At 42.0% G+C, this 27,609-nt stretch overlaps 3 protein-coding genes across 4 annotated transcripts; 2 read left to right on the forward strand and 1 right to left on the reverse strand.

The window, feature by feature from the left end:
- The first annotated feature begins 43 nt into the window (after nucleotides 1–43).
- irx4b (iroquois homeobox 4b) lies at nucleotides 44–5,710 on the forward strand. Its single transcript, XM_058048053.1, has 6 exons — nucleotides 44–417; nucleotides 531–716; nucleotides 872–984; nucleotides 1,595–1,751; nucleotides 1,854–2,007; nucleotides 2,077–5,710. The coding sequence occupies exons 1-6, from the start codon at nucleotides 373–375 to the stop codon at nucleotides 2,640–2,642; spliced, it is 1,221 nt and encodes a 406-aa protein (XP_057904036.1). The 5' UTR covers nucleotides 44–372; the 3' UTR covers nucleotides 2,643–5,710.
- A 1,823-nt stretch (nucleotides 5,711–7,533) lies between these two features.
- ndufs6 (NADH:ubiquinone oxidoreductase subunit S6) lies at nucleotides 7,534–9,218 on the reverse strand. Its single transcript, XM_058048067.1, has 4 exons — nucleotides 9,028–9,218; nucleotides 8,757–8,810; nucleotides 8,295–8,417; nucleotides 7,534–7,667 (listed from the first exon to the last, which is right to left on the reverse strand). Exons 1-4 carry the CDS (start codon nucleotides 9,169–9,171, stop codon nucleotides 7,599–7,601), a joined length of 390 nt encoding a protein of 129 aa, XP_057904050.1. The 5' UTR covers nucleotides 9,172–9,218; the 3' UTR covers nucleotides 7,534–7,598.
- A 2,088-nt stretch (nucleotides 9,219–11,306) lies between these two features.
- Nucleotides 11,307–23,263, forward strand: lpcat1 (lysophosphatidylcholine acyltransferase 1). 2 transcript variants are annotated; one of them, XM_058048051.1, is made up of 15 exons: nucleotides 11,307–11,573; nucleotides 16,435–16,574; nucleotides 16,672–16,886; nucleotides 16,975–17,087; nucleotides 17,153–17,213; nucleotides 17,967–18,025; nucleotides 19,367–19,401; nucleotides 19,535–19,589; nucleotides 19,660–19,742; nucleotides 19,806–19,931; nucleotides 20,778–20,925; nucleotides 21,040–21,138; nucleotides 21,224–21,365; nucleotides 22,359–22,494; nucleotides 22,569–23,263. In XM_058048051.1, exons 1-14 carry the CDS (start codon nucleotides 11,487–11,489, stop codon nucleotides 22,490–22,492), a joined length of 1,497 nt encoding a protein of 498 aa, XP_057904034.1. In that variant the 5' UTR covers nucleotides 11,307–11,486; the 3' UTR covers nucleotides 22,493–22,494; nucleotides 22,569–23,263. The 2 variants fall into 2 exon arrangements, with proteins under 2 accessions (XP_057904034.1, XP_057904033.1); XM_058048050.1 differs by having other exon boundaries at nucleotides 11,308–11,573; nucleotides 22,359–23,263.
- The last annotated feature ends 4,346 nt before the right edge of the window (nucleotides 23,264–27,609 follow it).

Here is a 27,609-nt window from a genome sequence, read left to right on the forward strand (position 1 = left end):
GTCACAGAGGCGCGCCTTAAATTGGAAGAGCGTAGCGCGGAGTGATTCTTGGTTTGATCTCCCACTCATGCCTTTGGATCTTATCATAGCAGCAAGGACAACAACACTAAAGGCAGTCACGCTCAGAGAGCGAGGAGCAACTGTTGGGGACACACGGAAATTACTTTTTTTGCATCGTTTCTACCATGAAAGTGGCGCGTAAATGTCAGCGTACTGTGCGTAAAAGTCAGCGACCAAAATTGGATTAGGCTAAACATTTGATATTTTAGCCAGGAAGTGTATTCGCGTGGACAAGAGTCAGAAGTACAAGTTTACTGCTTGGACTAATGTTTTTGGTGGACGCCCCCTTGCTACTCTGACATTATTTCAACCATGGCTTACTCTCAGCTGGGATATTCCTACTCTACTACACCACAGGTACAGTGCGCATTTGTTGTTGTTGACGTCACGATTTAGCTTCAAAATGATACTTTTCTCTTAGGAAAATAAATATGGGTCTGCAAATGACTTTTTTGTAATTATTTCTAAAGTTTCTGATGACCTCAAGCCTTTCTGGTTGTCTGGAGCCGGGATCCCCTGCATCATCTCACTCGGTGCTGCGCTCCCCCGGCCACCAGCTCACCCCTGGCACCGGCATCGGTGTGTGCAGCCCATACCCAAAGCGCCAAGGTTACTATAACACCTGCACCGGCGACGCCAGCCCCCTCTATTCCAGAGTGAGTTTAGTACTAGTGTTTTTTTTTTAACTTTAAATTCCACAGGGGAATTCTACTATGATGTGATACAAGCCGCTTCAAGCTATTGAAGTCATTTAAGTGTTTTAGATTCCAGAATTTCACTTGAGTGTATTGATGATGTCAACAATGTGCAGGGAGGACTGGAACCCAAAACTGTAGCTGCATCTGTGCACATGGGGACATCTCAGACGTCTGCCTACTACCCCTATGAATACACATTTGGACATTATTCTTATGACAGATATGGGTAAGTTTGCATTTAGGCTTTAAAGCAACTTTTTATTGTGTTACTTAGCGGTGAAAAAAAAAAACATACAGGAGGTGCTTCCACTTCCTGTCCACGACATTAATATGATCCAATTACTTGATGTACTGTTTTTCTTTGAATGTGCGTGGTTTTAATGTAAATGTAGAAATGAGCCATTGGCTACAATCTCACATATCTACATGTCAAATGATCATTTATATGTATTGTACCTTTATCAATAAATTACATATAAATCTAATATGATCTAATACAATAACTGTAGTACATTTATTTTTGTGGTTGTAGTGGTGTAAAACTTCACAGTGTCATAGTTCTAATATTCTGCCACTCTCATACAGCCTAACATCAGCCTAACACCCACTCCTTCAACATTGCTCTCACCAGTATAGAAAAGTAGTCATTTTTTTAATGTATTTTAATGAAAATACTGGAAATGTACGGGAAACTAAATGTGAGGTCGATGGCAAAGATGGGCCAAATACAGGAGTTCCCCAGGGAAAATGGGAGGGTTATACAACAGCACAATGTGAAACAATTGTTTCATGCCAGAACTACTCATAATAGTGCAAAAACTTTTTACACTGCTAAGGTATTCCTCATCCGAAGGAGTTTCACGCCGTAAAAATGCCACCCGGGAAACCACGGGCACCCTGAAGGCCTGGCTTCAAGAGCATCAGAAGAACCCTTACCCAACAAAAGGAGAGAAGATCATGCTTGCTATCATCACCAGGATGACCCTCACACAGGTGATCACACCCTACCTATTCATTGTCCACCCTAGATGTATTGGAACCCTTAAAAAGGTACAACTTGAACATGAAAGCATTCTGTCCTGACATCCACTCCAGGTGTCCACATGGTTTGCCAATGCTCGCAGGAGGCTGAAGAAAGAGAACAAGGTGACGTGGTCGCCACGAGCCTGTAAAAGCTCAGACGACAGAGGCCGGGATGAAGACAGCGATGAAGTAGAAAAGCCTCTTAAAGCTGACAAAGATCATCCTGGTAAGAACTCCTCAGTTGACATGTGTTCTGAATAAATCTGATGTGAACTTTTTTTTTTCACTCTCACAGATCAACAGTCTGCTGACTTGCAGAGCGATCTTGAAGACTTTGACCTGCTGGAGTCCGATGCGTCCGACTGTGAGCCAAAGCCACAGTTTCTACCAGAGGAAAGCCAAGTCAATTCAAACGTCCCATCCGGTCACCTCGCGTACAACCCAAGCTCAGAGAGATTGTCTCCGGACTTCCCCAAACTCACACCGGTTCACGACCAGACCAACACCTTCTATCCTATCCCAGATGCGCAGGGGACAGACACCAAACCCAAGATCTGGTCCATCGCACACACTGCTGTGTCTTTGGACAACAGCATTGAGCCTGAATATCCACCCTGTATGCTGTCATCCACCGGTTCCTCCTCTCCTGGCTTTCCCTCAAACATGGTGCTACCCACGGCAGAAAGGAAGCAGGAATCACCGGTGGCCACGCTCAGGGAGTGGGTGGACGGCGTTTTCCACGGACCGCCATTCCAACAACTCAAAACAGCCACGCCGTGGAAAGGTTTGAGCGAAGCGACGTCGAGCTGCAGAACATCAGGACAACCTTTTGAACTTGTAAGATCTACAACATCTTTGTAAAGCCACAAGCAACTCTATTTTAAAACAACACACTGCAGGACTGGATAGATAAAAGTTTATATTTTGATGTTGTAACTGACTAACTGTTCACCACACTGTTGTGTGTCACCTGGTGGTCTCACTTCTACATCCAAAGGATACTCAGCCAGCCACAGCTTACAGTTGATATTGTTCATAACTCAATTCATATGATTAGTTATTACAGTTGATATTGTTCATAACTCAATTCATATGATTAGTTATTACAATAACATATATGCTATGAGATTATTTAAAAAACATTAAGAACCAACGATTTCCCTGTGATTCATGAAAAAAAAGAATCCTAAAAAAGCAATCTTTGCATAAAATGTACACAAAAGACTTTTCCAATGGTCTTTGATATAGCCTCTTAATTTGTTGGAAATCAACTAAAGACTCAAGCACAGGAGATGATCTTGGTCTTGTGACACTAAATGGACTTTCTACACAGACAGATAAATGACTCCTTTTGCTTTTCACTTAAATGTTGGTGTCATGAGCCAGTTCTCTAAATCTATAAAAGGGAGGCCTAGAGCAGCTATAGTGTTGATCCTAAATGTTACAAAGTTTAGTTTAAGCAACACCACCAATTATCACCTATTGGTGATGCTCTCCTTTGGCTGGAGGGGGGTTACTTTCATAGTTTAATGGACATCCTGCTTGCTTTACTTTACTGATTAGTGGACATGCAATGATCACATTTCATTATAAAAAGGGAACTCTCGGACTATCCACTTTGCCGATGTCGCTGTCTAACAGCAGGTTCGGGACTGAGCGGTCTGTTTTAACCAATTCTAGCAACTTTGACACACTATGGACCCCGTTTCAACTCATTTTAACTGCATCCAAGTTGTACCATATTGTACTAACACCTTTACACCCACTGAGAATAAATGTTAAGCTGACTAGCATCAGTTCAAATGATGTAAATCCTTTAAAACAATGTGAACTCTACCTCCACAACCACGGATGTGTGTGTGTGTGTTTAAGCGTGTGTGTGTGGTTTGAGGCAGCGGAATGGGGGGGAAGTGGATTGTATTCAGCCGTGACTAATGGAAACACACAGAGGAGGGTGCTGCTAAATTGTTAAATCGATGCCACTTCCAGCCGAGCTCCAGATATAGCTGCAATCAGCCATGCGTCCCCTTTCATTAGGCAGCTTTTGACTTTTGGCATCCTGGGAATTGGAGACAACGTTCCGCCAGTAAAATGCCTCATAAAACCTCTTAAGTAATTTTAAGTGAGTAATATGTGGATCCACTTGAGTGACTTCATGTTACAAACAATAGGAAGAACCGTCATAGAAATAAACAATCCACTACAGAGGGCATCACTTGCATTAAACGGTGCGTCATAACGCCCTCCCATCTGATTCAGATAGGCAGAGCGGAACTGTCACATTTAGCACTTAAAGCACTTAAAAGCGGCGTTCTCTAAAACAAAGCACAACAAGAAACTGTGTTTTTTTCCACCATTGTTCTCCTGTTTTCAATTTAGGAGCAGTGATAAAGTATTTATCAGAACAGAGGAGGGATCTTCCCGGGCTTTGTATGGAATTAACCATTTCAGATTAAATAATTCAGGATGAATTCATCCGAGAAATTCATTCTCTTTCTGCTTCATAAATAAGTAAGACTTAAGATGATAAATAATGACATCTGACTTATTTTTGTAAAGTTTTCCGTCCTCAACGGAAAGTCTTGTTTGAGTATGGGTCTTCCTTTTTGTTTTTTGGTCCACCTAAAATGTGATTTAATGGGAATGCAAGAATTAAAAAGATGACTCTAAGTGCAGCAGAAGAAGCGGAGTCACGATGAATATCACATGGCGTTCTGATAGGAGAATGACCCTCTGCTGAGTGGGGTTAAGAGCCGTGAGCACACACTTGTCTTCACTCTTTACTGTTGGAAGCATCACTTCTCCCTTGAGAATAGGCTTGTTTTATTCCCCACTCAAGGCCATTCAATGTCAATCTGTTACATATCGAGTTAAAAAAACAGGCGTAGAATGCCATCAGTTTTGGGTTTGTCACAGTCTGTTGAGATACTTTACAAAATATAACCACCGCCACCGTTTTTGTTCCCCGCTCTTACCGCCGTGTTCTTAGCTTTCACTATGTGACTTCTCCAAACTGTACAGCATACATATAAGGCACAATTTTTTTACATGTTTATATCTTTACGCTTCACTGATAATGTTTTGTCAAGTGTTATTTTTGTTCGGCAGCCCTTGAACGCATCATAGTTGCTGTGAGGCGCAGAAGTTTGAGTTCTCTACGAATGTGTTACATTTTTAGGGCTTAAAGCTGCATTGTGGGGCGAGTGCACAACGGCAATTGAAAAGAGCGTTCTGAATACAACAATCAATTGAAAACGTTATAATTAATACATTATAATTAATACAATTTAACAGAGGGTAAAGGGGACCGTGTGTCAAAGATGCACATTTTAATGGATTAATCAATTACATGTATTTTTCCGCCATTCACTGGATCTGTTGTACATAGATATTTTTATCCCAGTGTTACGGAGTACAACTAGCTGGAGCCGGTACGGGTCGACTATATTCACCTGAAATGCTAGTTTTCACTTTCACATTGTGATTTTCTGCACCGAGCTTTCACACCCTTCCTCCAGTAATCATCTACGCACCTTGTCCTCTTCATCTTTGCCTTCTCTAAGCCATCCATGCTTGGCATTCGTTATCTCGCCTCCGTCTACTGTGGAAACACAAGCGAGCCATCCGACAGTCAGCCTGACACGAAGCCTTGCTCCCTGGGCCATAAAATGTGATTAAGCCACCATGAGTTGCTGTACAGGTGGCGGCGGGGGGGGGGGATGTTACAGCTACTGTTTACCTGTCAGCCTCACACCACCTCTTTCCTTGAGGACTGCAATAACAGTGGTGAATGTAAATGACTTTAAAGTGTGATCCTATCAGTAAAGGCTCGGCGGTATGCATATGTTGTGACCCACTTTCTTATCGTTTGAGCACTGTACAGTATTGACAAGTTCAAATTGCGCCATGTGTCTGACACCTATTTCCTTTTCCACACACACAGCCTCGAAATCTCTTGAGCCTTGTCACCACACACACACACTTTGCTTTTCCGAAGCTATCAAAGCGCTGAGTGCAAACTGCCTCCTCCAAAAACTGTCACATGTTGCCAGAAGTGTCTCGTACCCCGCTGTAACCTCCGATCTCCTGGCACAGGAACAAGTCATTATTTCCCTGCTAAAAGGTCAGAAACTCTGTCACCTGACTCCAAAGTGGAGCTCGGTGGAGTCGCCCCAAGACCATGACCAAAGGTCAGTTTTTTTGTTTTGCCTCCTTGTACCATGAGTATAGATATGAGGTCGGGGCTGCTCCCAGATCTGCCTTAAGCCCACGCTTCATTTTTTTTGGGAGTGGGGGGGGGGGGGGGGGGTGCTGGCATCAGACAGGGAGATTCAGATAATTGGCTGCAGGCAGTGCCATAATGAGCCTGGGGGTTTGTAAAATGACACGTCTTCAAGGGAAAATATTTTAATGGGGCAATTACAGCAACGAAGAGGATGTTTTGTGGAGCGTGAGGGATTGTTTTTGTTAAAGAACTCACTGGCATTTTAAACTTCATCATCTATCCGGGAGTTTTTAATGTGAAAATACTTGCGTGGATCTTTGAACGGTCTTGCATTACGCAGCAGATCACTAGTGGTGGCCACCTTTATTATACTCAGGTATTACACAATTGAGTATAAACAACATTCAGGCGATGCTGTGGGCTTCGTTTATGAATGCTGAATAATTAACAAGCAAAAAAAAATCTTGGTGCTGTCTAATTCAGCGAAATTCATTGGCTCGGTTACATCTGAAGATGTTGCCCCCTGGCATTGCCTATAACTCAACCAAGCGCCACCTCTGACTACACCAACCAGTCAACTCTGACATGGATTTTTAACAATGTACCCCTCTCCCTGCTCCCCTTCACTCATCCACAGCAAGTCTTGACTATAGATGAGGTTAACTACAAGCAGAAACCCCATTTCCAGGAGTCACCAGGGCCAATTATATCAGCCTGACTACTTTTTTCCTTCCCAACCTGAGCTCTATGGTGTGGAAAATGCAGTTCCACCGGCTGCATCACAGGGGACAGAGCAGACTAGTGCTGTCTGGAGTGCAAGTGCGGGCCAATTTGGCATGCAGAGGTCTATGGAGAATAAGCCTGATGAAATATATATATGATCTTTTTCAAACATGTATTGTTCCGCACTGCTGTCTTATCAGGACGGCTCCCCACCCTGATGTCCTGCAGTTTGAACTGAGCAAGCCTCAGCAGTGCATTTCGTTGGAGGAAAAGTGCAGAAAGAAGAGATAAGGTCTTTCAAACCTTCAGATGCTGGTCGACCACAATCACTTCATGAAAAGCGCAATGTCCACAAAATCGTAATCAAATAAGCTGAGTCACCGTAATGAATGCAGTATTAAATACGACCTTGTCCGTCTAATGCAATACCTCATTTAGCTCATGAGTGCTCAGCCTACATATACCGGACAATGCTGACATCTAACGTTCAAATCTAGGAATGACAGGATAATGCTGCCATCTAACGGTCAAACGTTGGGACTGCACCTACCTTTAGTCCTGAACTTTACTTTTTACAAGAAATAAACAAAAGAGAGTGTATTACATTGGGTACTGTATGTTACAATCATGTAAATGTTAGCTGGCTATTTACCATCCACAATAGCTATGTATGCTTTTATTCCAAAAAATTGTATTTGGCAGTACGAATAACATGCTAATAATTTGCAAGTGAATACTGTATGTGTTGCATTGTTCTTTTTTTCCTTCCAGCAAGTCTACCAGAGAACAACACACACCTTCAGGTACAGATTATAATTTATTAACCAACGTGGTGAGTTACACAGTGAAGCATAGTGAGAGGAATAGATTCAGTGATGATGCTTCGGCTTGAACTGTAATCCACAGTAGCCACATGTGCCCACTTTAGTATCTTTATCCTGGAAAGAGACCCAAAATAGTTTGTAGAGGTTCGCCTAGCCACATGCTATGGACCGCCACATAAATTGTCTTGAGTGTTTGAATAAATACAGCTTAGAAAAAACAAACAAATATACCCAGTTCCACATACGGTGAAAGCTTTAAAATAGCTGCCTCGGCAGCTCAATTACATTAGTAGTTATATTTTATCAAGTCAGTGTTCAGAAACATGTATAAATTATATAAAACATCTATAATACATAAGAAATAAGAGCAAAGTATCTGGAATGAATACTCACCCAGCTCCACACAAAGCAATTACCTTATGCGACTATTGTAAAAACCAAATGTTCTCACTAAATGTTTCATAAAAAACATGTGTTCACAATTGAAACCATATTTCGCGAGTATACTCTACATATATCGCAGCACCATTTTTGATCCGGCCTGGCAGAAATGTACAAGTCTATTTTGTAGTCTTCATTTTTAAACATTTCAACTGTATTGCGTATAAAAAACCCATAGATATTTACACATACAATCAAATTTATACACGATAGGTACACATAAATGACATTAAAAAAAGATAGCTGGAGACCAAAGGGGGACCTTCTTTATTTGTTGTTCATGTGTAATGAGAAGCTTACCAGATTAATGTAGACTTTGGGGTGTCCAAGCGCGCCTCCTCCTCCATCACAGGACACCACACGGTCCTCAACGTCCGTCACTGGCTCTTCAGCCACCAACTTAATGGCAAAATTCTTATTCACCTGGAAACATTTCTTCCATTATAAATCTATTATATGCAAGTGTTGTCAACTACAAGACTCAACGCCAAGGCATTTGTAATGTTTGGCACCCCTAAAGTATTTGATTATTTTCGTAAAAACAACAATGGAAAGTACCTACTAGTTTATGTGTTGAAGCAGGTGACACAAGTTGTCAATAATTGTCGCAAAAACATCATGGAAGAAGTGGCGTAAAGAAACAGCCCAAAGACAGTCTTCACTCATTCAAATAATCAACTTATTCAACGAAAGAAACAATTTAATCAAATAAACTATTTATGCAATGAAAGAAACACGTTAAATAAATTTGAAATATCTTACCTCTTTCTGTCTGCCAACGAAACGGGCTCTCCTTGGGTCTTTTTCGTCGAACACCTGTGTACAAAAAGTATATTTAAACGGGTGATTCCCTTAATCTAATAAGTTTGTTAACGTGTCTGGCATAATGTATGTGACCATTTTGGAGGCAAACATGTACGTCGTTTGAAACCGTTGTCAAAATCAACGCACAAACAAATTGGATAACGCGAAGCTAGCAACACAGTTAAGCTAACCGACCGTGCAAAGACAAGGAAACAGGTGGCCAACGTACTTGTCCGGTGTGTGTGATAGTCTCGCCGGTGCTGGAGACTTCTAAAGTGTACTGCTGTAGCGGTACAACAGAGAGCCTCAAAGGAGTAACAAATGTTTTAACATTTTTACTGAAGGACAAGACTCTTGCCAGAGCAGCCGCCATGTTTGCAGCTCGTTTCTTCCCAAGATGCCTTGCGAGAAGAAAGCCGTACCCACACATTTGACTTTCAGGTGTATCGCCGCATACAAATTAAACGTTTGATGAACAATTGATTAATTTGGAGACTATTTCCATTTTTATATGCTTTTTAAATCACAGACTATGGAAAGTTTTATTCGTATGATTTGAGAATCGCTAATTGAACGGCACTTTGACGAGTTGACGGCCTGTCAGATTTAGTTGAGGGCTTACTTTTTTCAACTACACCGGAAATAGCTGTATTCTCCTCTTGAGCTAAAGTCGCATCACGGTTGTGTTGTTGTGATCAAAACTAAAACACAATTATCAGGGGCTTCAACCCTGTTTGAATCACCCCACGGTGTGTTAAAGGTATGTTCACATTTTGTTTTATTTGATAGAGAAGTGTGTTACGCCTGGAATGTATACGATCGTGCCATCGCGTTTTGCAATGAAGCTAGCAGGTCACGCAGGTATATCCTTGGCGTGTTACACTGTTTAAGTCCCATTATACTGAAATTTATTATCCAGCCATTATTATCGTAATTTAGTCATGCAACTACATTCATGAAATAGAAATTCATGATATAAAAATTACCCATGTGAATCTAGGCTCGTCACGAGGCACCGGCCGTTAGATTAGGTACTCGGGTATAAAACATTGAGATTCAAAACGAGCTGCATCAAAACCTTTTGCTTCCATAGTAGTGTTTCTATTTTATGCATGTCGTGTAGCTGCCAGGTAAATACAGTATTGTATAATCCATATGTGTTATGTGTTGATCAATAGTCATATCAATAATACATTGAAGCCACATATTCAGAGCTGATGGCTTCAAGCAAAGGTAGCAACAGCAGCAGTAATTACCATTGCCTCACAGTTCTGTCTTATTATTTCTTTTCTTAATTATTTCAGGCCTTGACCCAATGGCATCCCACTTGTTGAAGCACCTGACTGCCGCCTTGACTCGCCAGGTGGCCCAGATGAATCGGACATCATGGAACTATTTGCCAGCATTAAATTCTTTCCGATGTTTGCATAGCCTCAATACAACTCCTCGCTCTTGGTCATCAGCCAAAGGCATTCAGCCAGTCCTTTGTGTGCCGTCCTTGCTGGGACAGTGTCGGCATCTTCCCTGCATCCAGCCGTCTGATGGAATGAAAACCAAGTCTTCGCTGAAGAAGCGCTGCAAAGACTGTTTTTTTGTGCGACGGAGGGGACGCTTGTTTGTGTTCTGCAAGACGAATCCGAGACACAAGCAAAGACAAGGCTGAAGTGTCATATTGAAGGCTTATGGGGAATATTATGACATTATTTGCAATAAATTGTTATGCTGACTAGTTTTACCCCCCCATTTTTGTTATCAGATATATTCACACAATAAAATTATTTTTTATTGTGATTATGCAGAATCAATGATGTTACATTGTTCTCCATAAGGGGGCGACAGAGTCTCTGCATTTCGAATTCTTCTTTACTATTCTTTACAGTGATTTACAAATGGTTCAGACTGATAAGCATGTAGACAATAGACTTATATTTGCTACAATACACATTTTGGCTACAATATGACATATACATGGTGACACTGACAGTATGCCGTAGGATATATCTGACTGGTTTGGAACGTATTGGTCAACAAACTGGAAAAACCTGCTTGAATGCTTTTCCAAGAAAGTTAATATTTACAAATGCAGGAGTACTTTTCAGAAAGTATGTGTGGTCAGGAATTTGTTGTGAAAACTGTCATAGAAGTGCAAATAACGTGACTATCCTTTTCTGCAGATTGTGTGAGTTCTGTTATGTTGCCATTTATTCATACATTAAATATTTCAAGGGTACATATGATAATACAAAATAAACCAAACTTAGAACTAGACGGTCTTTGCATTGTTCAAATCACAACGTATCAAAAACGTATACAGTCCCCATCGTGTGTTGTTTTTAGTGAGCTTTTATTTTTGAACCGAAACGACAGTGTAAGTCTTGCTAGCTTGCTAACGCACCGGTTCGTGACCGGGGCTGCGGCGCGTATTGACCTTATGTCTTTTATTTTGTTACCGGAAGTTGAGTATATAAGCCTACTGCTAACTTGTTGTACCCTGCTGCTTCCGACCCGGAGAAGCACAGCTTTCCTCGTTTCCAGTCAGATGAAAGACGACGCTGACACTCCCTCTCTCTCCCTCTTTCTCTCTCTCTCTCCGTCACACACACACACACACATACACACCACAGCTAAAACAGCGACTTTTGCAAAGGGCACACAACATTCTCAACATAGTTTTTAGGTCGTCCAACCATGAACCCGTCGGGCAGTCGCCCATCCAGATGGGGGAGGAACCCCTTCGTCCACAATTTGAAATTAAGCCTGGCAGACAAAATAACGGTGAGGAAACTGTTTTTTTTCCCTTGCATTAATCCTCAGGAAGTTTATACTTTACTTCAAAAATGTTTTGCCAGTTGACACATCCTGTGATCAATTCATTAGGTACACATGTAGTCTATTGCCAGATAAGTGTGTTTATTATCGTGTAATGGAGTAGAATTACATTGTATCGTCGTGAAACTGATTAGATAAATGCACCACTTCAAGTAGAGAAACCACATGTTGAACACACGACCTTATTTTAGCAACTGTAACATACTGGCATAAGAAATTCATGCAATACATTATAATAAATTAAAGAGGTATATTATAATAAACAAGTTCATGCACACCGCCCCACCTTGCCCGTCACTACTTTGGAAGTGTCCGCTGCAACTTGTGGCCTCATTGCGGCTCCCAAAAAGTCACAATTGGCCTATCAGGGCCTGATCAAAGTAAGAACATGCAGACTTTCAGCAGCTGTACTTCCACCCTCAACCAATCACAGCTACTAGGCTAGCCGTCTTTTCAAAATATCTCTCAAACAACCTATAGCTGGATTGACCTCTGCTTGGTGATTGATGGGTTGTGCGCATTTGATGTTGTATTATTTTTAAAGCATAAAAGGCATGGAATCCTATTCTGCAGAAACCGACTTGATACAGAGTACAGACTGTTTTGATATAGCCTGAGGGTGCCCGCCTGCCTTCATACCGACCAAAACATGCAAGCGCAACATGAGCCTGGTGTTTCCCCTGAGACAATTGGCTTTTGCATGCTTTCATGCCAATAAACAGTGGTTTTCTGGTTTCTGTTTATCTCACTGTGTGATTCTCCAGTCATGGAATGCCTTTATTGGCCACTTATCCTTGCCATTTCCCTACTGGAGTTTGCAGGAGACTGTAAACTGTTGTGTTTCTTCTGCCAGACGGTATGCATCAGTCCTGTAAATATAAGTTAAAGCATGTCTGGGTCACACCTTCTGCTCCCTGCGTCGACTGTGGCAGTGTGGGGTGTTTTTCCACTTCAGACACGTGAGTGTTGAACATAAACAAACATGACTTTCTACATGCCTTAGGCTTTAAAGATACAGTGGAACTTCTGAGCTTCCGTTTTTTTCCCCCAGTAGGAAGTAATGGAAATAGAAATAATCTGTTCCGGGATCAAACTGTTGCCATCATGTTGAATTTAATAACTGTACAGGGAATGTTTTGGTAATAGTCTTATCTAAATTAGTCTTAATATGAAGACATAAGGGGTGGCATGGCGGTCTAGTGGTTAGCGCGCAGACCTCACAGCTAGGAGACCAGGGTTCAATTCCACCCTCGGTTTGCATGTTCTCCCCGTGCATGCGTGGGTTTTCTCCGGGTACTCCGGTTTCCTCCCACATTCCAAAAACTAGCTAGCGAGGTTAATTGGTGACTCCAAATTGTCCATAGGTATGAATGTGAGTGTGAATGGTTGTTTGTGTATATGTGCCCTGTGATTGGCTGGCGACTAGTCCAGGGTGTACCCCGCCTCTCGCCCAAAGACAGCTCCAGCACCCCCCGCGACCCTCGTGAGGAAAAAGCGGTAGAAAATGAATGAATGAATGAAGACATAAGACAGCCCTATGTAAGCTCCTCACTTCTCTTACACAAGTGTAAAAAGAATCTAACCAAAACAAGGCCAAACATCCCCCTAACTGTCACCAAGGGATAACGGAATGGAGGAATTGGACAATAAAACTAGCTTGGTCATCTTAGTTTAGCAGAGCATGCTAGTTCGGCTGCAAGAGTGTGGTTTTACCGCTGTAGGGTCAGCGAGCGTTTTACAATGCGCGCTGATGTTGCGCAAGGTCGGAGTGAAAAATAGACAAGAGGCACGTTCATTCATGCAGCCAGCTTGTCTTAACCATCAACAGACATTCTCAACACACACAACACGCTTCTGGCCTTCAACATAGGGCCGCTGTTTGCCGCACCTTGTCTAATTGTGTAAACGATATAAGGGTGTCATAAAAGCGAATTGGAATTGCATCAGTGACTACATCTTCCTTCGTAGCACCAAGATTACAGATTTTTTTTTTGTCTCATTTGATGGCTACATCCGTTTCTGAAATACTGAGCAAAATTGGCCAATGATGTATTGCATCAATAAATGAAGGGACTTTTGCATTTAGTTCAAGGACGTTTTTGTTCACTAACCCAAAAAGCACACACACTATGCTGGTAAAATAAGTGTTAAAAAAACAGCACTACTTTGTTGAGGCTGTTCATTTTTTTGCCAAAAAGCCAAAGAAAAAGCAAAGCAAGTCACTCCTTTGACGCCTGCTGAACCGTGTTCTTGCAAAACACAAAGGCACATTTGATGCTTATTTGACCCTGCAATTGTAGTCCATGCAGGTCAGGAAGCGTCACAGACGCCCATTAGAACTCATTCCAGCTGAGTCACACATTTCTGAGCAGTGACTACAATGCTGCCAGCTCGCAAACAAAACACATTTGGTAGAGCTGTGATGTCCATGGACTCATCGCATTCCCATCACGTGTTCTTGGCAACACCTGGGATAAATATTTGACATCAGATGCAGCTTTCAGGTGGGCCGTGACCATGGCCTGACAGATCCTATCGCACATTTGTTCTTCTAAGCATACCTTTATGGCTCTGACTTTGGAAAAAAAAGTCTTCCCTAAAGTCAGAAGCAATGTGTTGTAAAGTCGTCTGGATATTGTCTCCCTTTCCTTATGCCCCTGCTGTGTGCACGTGGAGGTTAGGGCATGTGTCGCTGCCTGTTTATGCCTTTGAAGCAGCTGGAATGTTGAGATGGTGCAATCGTTGTGTTGCTGCTGGCATGTACAGTGTGGATGCGTCTACGATGCTTTTACTTACAGCATGTTTCTCGAAAATGCCTGTTTTGACGGTGCATTCTGGAACCAACACTTTAGCTGCCAGCCTTTTATGTGCATATATCTTTACAGGTATAAAGCTATAAATAATCAATTTATCCATCAATTGAAATATAAACAGATCTGATCTAGCTGGTGTGGTGCACAAAGCGCCATTCCTGTAAATCTAAAACCTTTATACAGTCGGTATAGACCGGTTGACGCAAGCAGAGTGTAGCCGCCATTGTCGTTGGATGAAGCACAGCCTCCATAAAACACGAGAAACGGCTCCCCCCTGCCCTCATTGTCATACCCCCTCCTGAGAAAATGTCAGAGGATCCTCCCAGATGGATTTGTGAAGCTCTGATGAACAAACCAAGCGGGGGTTGTTTAGGCAGGAAGAAGAATTAGAGCGTCATAAATCAGCCTCATCACTGTTTATTTATTAATACAGCCCTGCAGCGTGCACCTGGGCTCCTCCGCAGAGACAGAGAGCGGGAAGGGATGGGCGGGCGAGATGATTCCCCAGGGAGGTGACAAAATGTACATCAATGCAAAGCAGGGGGAAGACAGTTGAAGCCAGAGCGGCATAAAAACAGCAAGGCGCATCTGAGTAGCAAACCGACATGGTCAGTGTCGGATTGATAGATGGGAGGGAAACTCCTCCGAGATGGGAGATTACTGTAAAGCAGGCCAGGAGGTCGGCACGGGGCGGCGTTGGATGAAGCGATCGAAGAGATGCCGTGACTAGGAGGGGTTTAAAATGTCAACTGTGTGAATTTACATAGCCGACCGTGACCCCTGCGACACTACGGCGCACACTGACGCCTCATGTCAGAACACGGCGAGGGAGCAGTCATCCAAGTCATGTCAGCTGACTTATTTGTTATCCTGATTTGTGCTCTCGTTGACGTCCACACCACATGGACCATATGACCAGTGGGTGGCTTTCCCCTTGCATAATGTTTGCTAAGTGGATTCTACCTCGTTCGCCTCTAAATTATTCATTTATCTAAATTATTCCAACCCAAGCTAGTAAAACTGACATTATTTTTACCCATGTTTGGACTACTTTATTGTACTATAATTTGCAATGGCTGTACAGCGTTGAGGCAGGAGTCAGGAAGAATCACTCTGAGTCACTGACAGCTACCGGACTTGCAGTAAAATAACGTGCTGATAATATGACTGATTGTATTAGTCCAGACGTTCACGCTTTGCACTTTGTTCTTCTATGGATGTTTGTGCAACATAGAAATTTGAGTTTTTGTTGGAATTTTTTTTCTTTAAAGACTAACCCACTTTGGATTGTACATCGAAGTATTTGTCTTAATTTTCACCTGCACTTTTCTTCTTCAATGGATGTTTGTGCAACATAGAAATTGGATTCTTAGTTGTGATTTTTTTTAAAAGACTAACCCACTTTGGGGTTTGCATTTTATTTCATTGCAGCATTTGTCTTATTTTGCACCTGCACTTTTCTTCTTCAATGGATGTTTGTGCAACATAGAAATTGGATTCTTCGTTGTGATTTTTTAAAAAAGACTAACCCACTGTGGGGTAGCTATTTTATTTCATTGTCTTATTTTGCACATGTACTTTTCTTCTTCAATGGATGTTTGTGCAACATAGAAATTGGATTCTTTGTTGTGATTTTTTTTAAAGACTAGCCCACTTGGGGTTAGAATTTTATTTCATTGCAGCAATTGTCTTATTTTGCACCTGCACTTTTCTTCTTCCACGGATGTTTGTGCAACATAGGAACTTGCAGCTTTCCAACGGTTGCCATCTGGATTTAACTGGATTCTTATTTGTCAACTTTTTGAGACTAACCTAAGTACAGTTGCGTATTGCAGTATTTGTTGTATATTGCACAAACTATTATCTATATATATTGTTTATTGCATACAATGACTCATTATTCTAAAAGACATCTACTATTGTTACCCGGCTATTTGCGGTTGACCTGAATCATGAGAACATTTACGGAATGCCGTCTCTGTTTCTCTCTGTAGATTGGACTGATGTCTGTGACAGTGTTTCCAGTACGACTACTCATGGTGTCCTTCTTCATGCTGCTAGCCTGGCCCTTCGCCTTCGTGGCCTCGCTGGGACGCTCCGAGTTTGTGGTTGAGTCGCAGTCATGGTGGAGATGGTGTGTGTGTGTTTGAATATTTAGTCACTTTTCCGTGTTGGTTTTCTGACTGCTTGCATGCTGCTGCTGCTGTTCTTGTGTTGTGTGACATTTCCAGTTTAGTAGACCTAGCCCTGCGTGTCATCATGCGAGCCATGTGGTTCTGCGGAGGCTTCCATTGGATTAAAGTGAAAGGGGAAAAGGCGGCGCCTTCGGAGGCCCCCATCCTCACCGTGGCGCCACACTCCACCTACTTTGACGCCATCCCGGTCACCTTCACCATGTGCTCCATTGTTACCAAACTGGAGAGTAGCAGTATTCCGGTCTGGGGAAGTCAGTAACTAACTTCTCTCCAGCAATTAGACCGCACCACATTTAATTAAGTGCAGAATTTGGTGCATCAATTATTTTTGCTCCCCAGCTTTGATCAATTACATCAGACCGGTGTTTGTGTTCCGCTCGGATCACGACTCCAGGAGACAAACTGTAGAGGAGATCAAGAGGCGAGTGCAGTCTGGAGGGGAGTGGCCTCAGGTAAGGTATTCATGTCACTTTATATACTTTTTGGGTTTGAAATACTTGTGTTCTCTTCTATTTAGATCATGATATTTCCAGAGGGCACTTGCACCAACAGGTCCAGTCTCATCTTATTCAAGGCTGGTATGTATTCTATTGAGAATATTACAGATTTTATATCTTTTCCCATTTTATTCGGCACTATGTTTAAGCAGGCTAGGAACTACCATACTACTATTACTACTATGAATTAAAAAAAATGGGAATTACATTTATTTTTGTGACTTTTCTTTCCCCCAAAATATTATTTTTAATAATATTAGATTTATTTATTATTATATTTATTATTATTAATATTATTGAGAATGAATTGTATTATTATTATATATAATAATATATTATTAATATATTATATATAATATATAATTATATATTTATAATTTACAAATTTCCCCACTGAGGGACGAATAAAGGCATATCTTAATCTTAATCTTAATTTTAGTAATTATAATAATACTTCTACTTACTGTAATTGATTATATAATAGTTAGTAATTATAATTTCTTGTATTAGGGATATCAGCCCAATATCAGCATTAAAATGACAAATTGATATCGCCATCGACCGATATTTAAAAAAAATGCTACAACACACGTGTTGTGTGTTACTAAACTAAAGGTCCCCTCAACAACACCTCTAACGTGCATATTGTAATCCCCCCACATCCTGTGTCTCATCACGCTTCGCTGTGAGCCATTGTTCCACTCCTGCGCCGTCTAATCCTCATTTATTCCAGTCTGTAATTCTATTCTGCCGTGCATATCGCTGTTTCTGTGTGTAGTCAAATAGTTGGGGGATTACTTCCACTTTTCATTGTCATCCTCTTTTCTCCCTCAGGTGCTTTCATCCCGGGACTCCCAGTACAACCAGTAGTGTTACGGTACCAAAACAAACTGGTAAATACAGTATTATAGTACTTTTTGGACCATGGTTAAATTTAGCTTGACACTCCATACACACACACACACACACACCTGTGATGTAATGGTGTCTATTTCCCGCACGTTTGTATGTGTTCGTCTTTTCTTGAATGACTTCATGTTCTGGTTGGATGATATTTCATCCTCCTCCTTTCTTCCTTTACCCCTCTCTCACGAACACACACAAATACACACACAGGTGTTGTGTCTCTATGAACCATTCCCCCATGAAATATATATGTCGAAATACGTTAAAATGGGTCTTTTTTGCCCCCAATGACACTTTGATGATCGACCACTTCTCAGTCATACTTAAAGGGGACCTATGATGCTAACTGTGTTTATTTTCATAAGTCATGGAGCAAAAGCGCTTGTCTGTGTAGCATTATAGAGTGTGCATACAGGAAGTGGGGTTGCTCATAGCCGTTTCCCACCACAATTAATGGCTCTACCCGAGTTTTTGAAACACAGGTAGTCCCGCAAAACACATTAGACGTTAGCGATGCTGTAGAAAACACTAAAATGCTAAACCTACTTACCATTGAGAGATGTCTTGAAGCAACCTCTTTTCTTGAGAAACTTTGGACTGTCCAGTAGTTACTTCCGGATCGGATTCGGGATCCAAAACATATGGCTGTATGTTAAAAGCAGACATTTTAAAATGATACATGGCCGTTTATTATCAAATCCTTTAAAGTTTGGTTCGAAGCACTGGAGCCTAGAGGCAGGCTGTGGGTGGAATACATTAAAACAGACCGTTTTCGCGGGACGCACTGAATCCAAAGAAATACAGCTGAATAGGTGCAGATTCTGGAAACGCTAGAAAGCTTTCTATGCTGGTTATCGTGTGTAGCTGCTCTATAGGAGTCGACAATATAAAGGGCCGAAAAATGAGCATAAGAAGTCCCCTTTAAACACATGTATGTGTATTTTTAAATGATTTCTATCGTGTTTAGTGTGTGTTTTAGTCTGGTCTTCAGCCCCAGCATCTGCCTAACTGTGGTTTGATGAGAGTCTCGTACTTCTTTTGGTACATTCCATTTCTATATAGCCCGAGATCAGTCAAAATCATCAAAAATGTCTAATTGAATGAGTTTAGAACCTCTATAAGTCTTATTTTATCCATTCCGTATATTCATTGAAGCATTCTTCGCCTGATATGGGCTGCTTTGTAGTTTGAGCTCAATGCAAACCCTCTACCACTTCCTGTCTAACCCCGCCTCCATTTAAACAACCCATGCACACAAAAGCACCACGGGTATATTTTGCAAAAAAACAAAGCATACTCATGTTCCTTTCTCTACTTCCTTTCCGCAGGATACAGTTTCATGGACATGGCGAGGGCCCGGAGCGTAAGTCAAACTACTTCCTGCTGCCACCTCTCTGCTGTTCAAACAGCATTAAAAAGGAATTTGACATTGTGTCATTGACCCCGTCTTGACCTCAGCTATTTTCATGCTGCATTTTCATGCTTGTGTCTTCCAGGTTCAAGATCCTTTGGCTCACTCTGTGCCAGCCTCATAATTCCATGGAGGTAGAGGTGAGTGTCTTAGATGGGCGTGCAATAGATAACAGCGTGTTTGATTGAAGCTGGAGTTGTCTTTCCACAGTACCTGCCTGTGTATACTCCATCGGATGAGGAGAAGGAAAACCCATGTCTGTTTGCCAGTAATGTCAGAATAATCATGGCAAAGTGAGTGTGTATTTTCACGTTTTTGACCACCCGTTAGCTAACTTTCCTCTCTTTTCTCCACAGAGCGTTAGAGTTGCCGCTCACAGATCTGTCCTTCGAGGACCGAGAGATCAGCTTTGCACAGGGGCCCCTGCGCGTCTACGACCCCAGCAGCCTGCTGGAGTTTAACCAGCTGGTTCGCCGCTTGGGGTAGGTAGTGGGGGGGTCGGTAGTTAACCTACGATGGGTTATTGGTGGTGCTACACTGACACCTACTGGTTCACTAAGAGAAACACACTTCCAAGTCAACCCTGGAAACCTGAAGGTCGAATATTCAGATTACACATAATGATGGCAACATTTCGTTTAACTTTGGAGCCATATTAAGTGAATTTCACAAAGTAGGAGGCAATATTATTAAATTGAATATTTTCATAGTTAGGGCATATAATAGCGGTTTATGATTTTCTAAATAAGAGTTTTAACACCATTGGATCCCTGTAGATGTGAAACAATACCGCAATAGGTTTTTACACTCATATTATACTTACTTTAACTCACATTGCATAGGCTATGGGATCACTGCAGGGTCAACAGACAGTCACAGCTAGCATAGCAAACTCCAATTTACTTATTCTAAACTTAAAGTGTTTCAAACTTTGCTTCAAAAGAAGGACAAAGAATCCAAAAACATACCACTTCCACACAGAATGAGAGGAGAACCTATCTTTGATCATGTCTCATAACATGACTGATGCCCAGTGACCACAATACTACTTATGTGTCTTTCAATATTTTTCACAAATAATAGGTAGGTCAAAGTCAGCCACGAAACAGTGATCATTGATTATTTTTTTTAAAAAGCCACAATATAGTCAAGTGAGGGCGCGATATTCGAACCGCGACATTATATTATATATTCGATATTCGAATCCTACTACATGGGGCATTTAAATACCGACCACTATACGTGTAAATAAATGTGTAAATAAAAAGGACTGGTGGTTTCACATGCACGGCAACCACTGATGATTATTTAACTACCCTGTGTTGCAGGCAAAAGACTACAGAGAGTTTGTTAAAGGAGCAGGTCAGCAGAGTCAGGAAGCTGCGAGAACATCAGCTGGGATTGGAGGACTTGGCCCTCTTCCTTCATGTGCCTGTTTCAATTACACTCAAACAAGTCCTCAGCCTCTTTGGCCAGGTAATGAATAGTTTTAGCTGAAGAATGGCTCCCTCTAGTGGACACTTGACGGACTGACCAGTAAGGTCCGCATACAAGATTCAAATTAGTTCTTTTTATTGTATTTCTGTCCAGAACGAAGAGGGGCAGATAGACATCAGGCACTACGTTATTGCCTTGTCTACTATTCACCGACCATCAAGGGCAATGGAGACCCTCAAGATGGCATTTCAAGTAAAGCACAATGTTTACCATAAAAGCTGCTTTTTAAACTCAATGTGTTAATGTGTTAATGCTAAGAGCTGCCACTGTTGTGCAGATGTACGAGAATGAGGACAGCGGCCAAGTCCACGAGCATGAACTTGCCGCCATGTTGGAAATAATGCTGGGGGTGAAAGAAGTGGAGCTGTCCATGGTGTTTATGTCGCTTGAAGGGCCGGACACCGGCAAGATCACATACGGTAAGAAATGTTCTGAAATATATTTCACACATTCTTTATAAGTTACATAAAGGAACATCGGCTTTATATTCGCACAATTGAACGTCTCCAAAAAGTTGGGAGACAGAAGAATAGAGGATGTGTAGCAATGGATACAATACGTAGATGCAAAACTCCACACGGAGAATCTAACCCAGGATTTTCCATTGTGTAGCCAACATGCTAACCACTCCCCACTGTGCAGCCCATAAATTGACTATTTGTGATCATTTTATTGTTAGAGCATAGAAAACCTGCTTTTTAACATTATTAGAGCACTCTAGACATGAATAACATCCCTATAGTCACATTGTGATTCATTCATTCATTTTCTACCGCTTTTCCTCACGAGGGTCGCGGGGGGTGCTGGGGCCTATCCCAGCTGTCTTCGGGCGAGAGGCGGGGTACACCCTGGACTGGTCGCCAGCCAATCACAGGGCACATATAGACAAACAACCATTCACACTGACTTTCATACCTATGGACAATTTGGAGTTACCAATTAACCTAGCATGTTTTTGGAATGTGGGAGGAAACCGGAGTACCCGGAGAAAATCCACGCATGCACGGGGAGAACATGCAAACTCCACACAGAGATGCCCAAGGGTGGAATTGAACCCTAGTCTGGTGTTGTGATTGTTTACTTTTTTTGTAAATTCCCAAGTTCCCATTGTTTTCAGCTTGTCACTTGTTTCTCTTGCGAGAGCTAGCAACATATATACTTGGATTTTGTTTTCCCCAGATCAGATTACTACACACCTAAGTAGCAATAATACTACATGTGGACTTGTAAGCTATAGTACCACACAACCACTAGCCTGTGAAAATACTACCACATGTTTGAAGATGGTACGCTAGATACATGTAACCAGGCCTTTGTCTTTAAATGGGCGAGTACAATATGTCTTCTGATAAAGTGAATAACTTTTACTGCCGTATTGATCGTATTTCTCACCTTTGCTCCTCTTTGTCTAGATGAACTTCGCCGTTTCGTAGCGGCGCATCCACACTTCGTCCAGGACTACCTTGATTTTAAAGACCACCCACGCCATTTCTGCGTCCGCCCACGCAACACCTGCAATGGACACAACTGCGACAAAGACAACTGAAGGTTGGACTTGAGAGGCTCCCTTCTCTCTCTTTCTCTCGCCACATTTCTATTTATTTACCTTTTTTTCTTGGCAGACAGCCACTTTTGTGCCTTTAAAGCAGAGAAGGTTGAATGCTGAATCTAACAGAAGCAATGGGAATGAGATCGAGGATGTGCTTTACAAATGTATGACTATTTTGGGATACTTTTGTACATCCTTGCTGTTAAATACAGGAGCTCACAGCCAATTTGGGGCGGGGGTGGGGGGTGGGGGTGCTTCAAAAAGCATAAGAGAAAGACTTTTTTAATACTTTGACATTTATTTTCTGATGTTTGTTGTCATTTTCAGCCCAAAGATACACATTTAACAAATAAACATCCACTTAATCACCACATTTGGTCAAGGAATTAATAAAATGTAACGAAACTGTACTTCCAATACTGTAAAATATTTTTAAAGGGTGGTGTCTTGATTCAAATGCAAAACAATGCAATGATTTTATTTTGAATTGCATTTGTTTTTGCTTTTTTTTTTTCCACTTTTATGTTTTGATTATATGAGTCCACATGGTGGCGCCAGCTCCCTAAATCCCACCAGACGCACCACTGCCCACCTGATGGACAGGAAAAGCATTACCTCATCCCCTTCCTTTCATTCCTCCAGGTAAAAATAGACAGATTAAGCCTTGGCTTTGATGAGAGAAGCCTACAGAGGAGGTGTGGAAGCTGGTGAGAAAGCGAGAGAGAGACTAAATGGATCGTTCTGCTCCAAATCCAATTCCTAATAGCTGCAGGGAGGGTGGGTGGGAGGTAGGAGGGAGAGGAAAACATAGTCAAAAGTAAGGCGAGGGAGTGGGAACGCGAGGGGAGGGGTGTTTGAGATATCACGTCGAACAATTAAGACCTGCCTTGAGGGCCCTAAAGAAGACGCTTTGATGAGAACATATAAATTGCTCAGCGAGCAGCGGCTCTGTGGAGGCTCCCTCAGATACTCCTGCCTCAAAGGAATCTGCAATAAAAGACCACGCCTGCAGCCCAACAAGGCTGGAATGTGTTCACGCTATTTCATCTCTCCACTGTGGCCATACAGTAAACAAACCTGAGGCCTGAAAGGTCAAAGGTTGACTCATTTGAGTGTACTGTCCTAACACTAAGATGATGACACTATGATAAATACTGTCTTTATACAGTAGCAGTAGAGAGTGTGTCGCCATGGTAACCATACCAACAAGATTGACTCTTCTTCCCAAAATCTGGTTTGTGAGTGCAACTGCAGTGAGTACCAACCGTTTTAACACCACTGAGCAAAATGCTGAATCCAGGTATTCCCAGTGTATTCCCAGGATCTCTTGATGGCAAAGGCAAAAAGGCTTTCTCTCTTTGAACATACTAAGATTGTAAGCAAGGCCTCTCACGGTGCAACCATTGCTGTGAAAATCATTTGAAACTTCTTCAAAGATCCTGAGTTTTATGGAACAAAAAAGTCAAGTGGTAGAATCCCTCCAAAATGTCACTGGTCCTGAAGTGGAGAATCCGATTGGCTGTCCGTCAACACACGGGAAGATCCTCATCTCCTTCAATGTCACAAAATTGGAATTTTGCCCGAGAGCAGCAAACATGGGTCATTGAAAGGTGGAAGAAAGTTTGATTCTGGGATGCTTTTTCCTTCAATGGAACAATGGAGCTCCATGTTGTGCAAGGGCGTCAAACGGTTGATTGACGATGAGGAGATAGGGCAGGGGGGGAATTCCCTCATGACTGAAGGCCCTCGTCTGTGTGGTAATGACTGGCTTTTTCAACAGGACTACGCCGCACTACACAAAATAATAACCACGAAACAACTTCTCATTATTTAGTTTTCAGTTTCAAGTTTAATGGTTGTTTGCAATAAATTGCTGACTCAAAATTGTTTTGTCTCACTCCCGTTTCTTCTTTTTGCATTTTGAAGCTCTACTCTCAAGATCCAACAGTGCAAACATGGAAAGTTGGAAAACAAGGCAAATGTGAATTGAGTGGGAATTGATGCCATGCTAGATTCTTCCACCCCTGCTAACCTACTGTTGTGGTTGGTAATCCCAAAGTTTGTCTGGGGGACAAATAATGTACTTTTCTTACTTGGCCTTTTGGCCTCACACCATAGACAACTGCAGAATTTTTTTCAAGGGTTTTTTTTTAAATCCATAAACAGGATGTAGGTGTTGGAGGAATCCTTATCCCCAGTCACTTTCCATATTTTCATGGTGGAATTATATATTCCTCCTCCATCTTCACTGCATGCCTGCAACGTGTTTATTTCCCTGATAGCCGCTATCATGCCAAGAAAAAAAGAGTGCCGCCATACTGAATGTTTTTCCAACTTCTGCCATCCTCACGGAGTGGATGGAAAAGAATGGACCGTGCTATAAAGCCACTTGGAGCCATTCAAAAGATATCCAAGTAAAAAAAAGCTGACCCTCAATGGACTGAAACTATAGAATCCCGACCTATAAAGATGATGCATCCTTTTACAGCTCTCCATGTTGCATACACGCTCTTCATCAAAGACCCTACACCATTAAAGTGACATGGTGGGGTGTAAGTCCATTAGCCCTTGGAAGGAACAACAAGCAAACATGCAGAGATGGAGCGATGCTAACGCTGAAAGGTTCAAGGCGAGGAGCAAGAAAATAAATCACAACTTAACTTGGATGGAAGGATTACGAGCGTGCAAACACGATGGAGAGCTTGTCGGGGATCCTTTTTCGATAGCGGGTGGGTTTCCTGTGGGAGACAAGGAAAACGACAGTGATGAAAAATGTGCAATAAAGAGACGGGACACTGTAGCCTTGGATGGAAATACTGCATGTTGGTGACATGGCCATTCTCTCTGGAAATAGCAATACTAGCTTGGATTGTTTCAAGAAGCTGGACTTTGGATCTGCATGGGTTTTGGTCTTTTCTTAGCATTTGGTGATGCTATAAGCAACTTTCCCTGTAATGGACCTCAGTGGTCATGGTTGGTGGAGCAATCCTGAGAGTTGAAATAGCCTAGAAGGTTGCCTGAATAGAGTAAGGGTCAATCATGAACGATGCTAAAGAATTATCTCACTTCTGTAACGACTAATACACACATGGTAGTATAAGATTAATGATAATACAGCATTTTTTACATTCATACTTCCATTGTTACCGTCATGGTTTGCAATGCTGGTGGACCAGTATTTCCAGCAGGTGTGTGTGTGTGTGAGTGACAGGAAGAAAAGCTCTCGTTTTACATCACCTGTTGGTTTGCATGTAATACCAGCTTATATTGGGGTCAATATGATTCATTCATTCATCCATTTTCTACTGCTTATCCTCACGAGGGTCGCGGGGAATGTTGGAGCCTATCCCAGCTGTCTTTGGGCGAGAGGCAGGGTACACCCTGGACTGGTGGCCAGCCAATCACAGGGCACATACGTATAGACAAACAACCATTCACACTCACATTCATACCTACGGACAATTTTAACCTAGCATGCATGTTTTTGGAACGTTGGAGGAAACCGGAATTACGGAGAAAGATTTGAATCCAGGTCTTCCCGATCTTATGGTGCCTTAAAGATGATGCCTTAAATGATTTTACCCTTTAGAAAGGATAGCGAGATCACATCCATCCACATCCAACCCATTTTTCTCCAACTTTTTGTTGTGTTTTGGTCCAAACCGTTCACCACTTTTTTGTTGTCATGCCATCATTGTGCACATCCTGTATGTGCATGCCATTGAATGATATAACAGGTTTGGTGATGCTGATTAGAAAACGGATGCGGCTCTAATTTATCACATCACATTTGCCTCATCCCATTCCCATTCCGGTGCCAAATGGACAGGCCGTCACGTCGCCTCTCAGCGGGATTGAGGCCCGTGTGTGGTTGAATATGTGGTGCCTTCAGTGCAGCCATAATTACCTCTGTCTGAGGGTAACCAACAGTGGCGGATCTCATTATGCCATGATATGGGTCGCGTCTGCATATACAGGCGCAAATACACACTCTAATTTACATATGAATGTCTACTTTTTACACACACACACACACACACACACACACACACACACAGGCGAGGAGGCACGACTACCCGAGCCGCCCACGTGTGCACACACACAAACATTTACATATAAAAGCGTTAATGTGTGACACACAAGTTACACAGTACACACACCCGGCAGCCTATTCATACATGCACATACAGGCTACTCATAAATTTAGACACTTCTGTCAGAAGGCCCTCGCCCGCCGACAGGGATATGAAGCCAATATAGCATAGAGAGATAAGCCAGTGACTCTGGAAGCAGAACTAATATTATTTGCACGGTGTCGAACGTTTATCTGGCGCCGCCTGCAAAGTGATGGTTCTGTGTCACTTTTGTTTAATAATGATGTGCCAATAGTAATATGCCTCCTGGCTGGAAACCCATTACAGTTCAAAAGATTATCCAAATACAATCTAATTTGGAATATTGCATTTTGACAGCCTGTGACTAGTAATGCAATATTTTCTTTTTTAAAAAAAAATTCCAATTAACGTTTCTTAATGCTCGACACACCGATGGCCGCCGCCGCCGCCGACGACGTGAGAAGGTGTTTGACTGTGCCAAAGCTCCTGATGGCTTTCAGACAATGAAGAGGAAAAACTTTTGCACAATATTAACTTTGGATTAGGTGCGCGTTGTGTTTGGTCTCCCTGACATTAAATCGGCGACGTGAGATAATCTTGAGATAGATAGTGTACAAGGGAGGAAACACTGTCAAAGTGTTGAACTGCTTTTACACTCATCATTCTTATCAGGAATAACAAAGTCGCCCTCTGGAGTCTCAGCAGCCTCCTACAGCATGATAATTAGGCAAGATGCAAATGAGGCTCACTCTGTTGCAACTTTTAACATTTAAATACTTGATATTTTCATGCTGTCTCGTACATACTAAATAAATCATGAATAGCAAACATACAGCTACTTATTTGAATAGAAAGAACCCCTCCCACACACACACTGTATGGCAACTCAATTCAATTTGACTGGATTTTATTACTACTCAGTCAGGAACTCACAATAATTGTACAATCACGATATCAGCCTCAAACTTGACTATATTTCATGCTTTAAGATGTACAGCA

The sequence above is a fragment of the Doryrhamphus excisus genome, chromosome 14 (genome assembly GCF_030265055.1).
Source record: "Doryrhamphus excisus isolate RoL2022-K1 chromosome 14, RoL_Dexc_1.0, whole genome shotgun sequence".
In the NCBI taxonomy this organism is placed as follows: Eukaryota; Metazoa; Chordata; class Actinopteri; order Syngnathiformes; family Syngnathidae; genus Doryrhamphus; species Doryrhamphus excisus.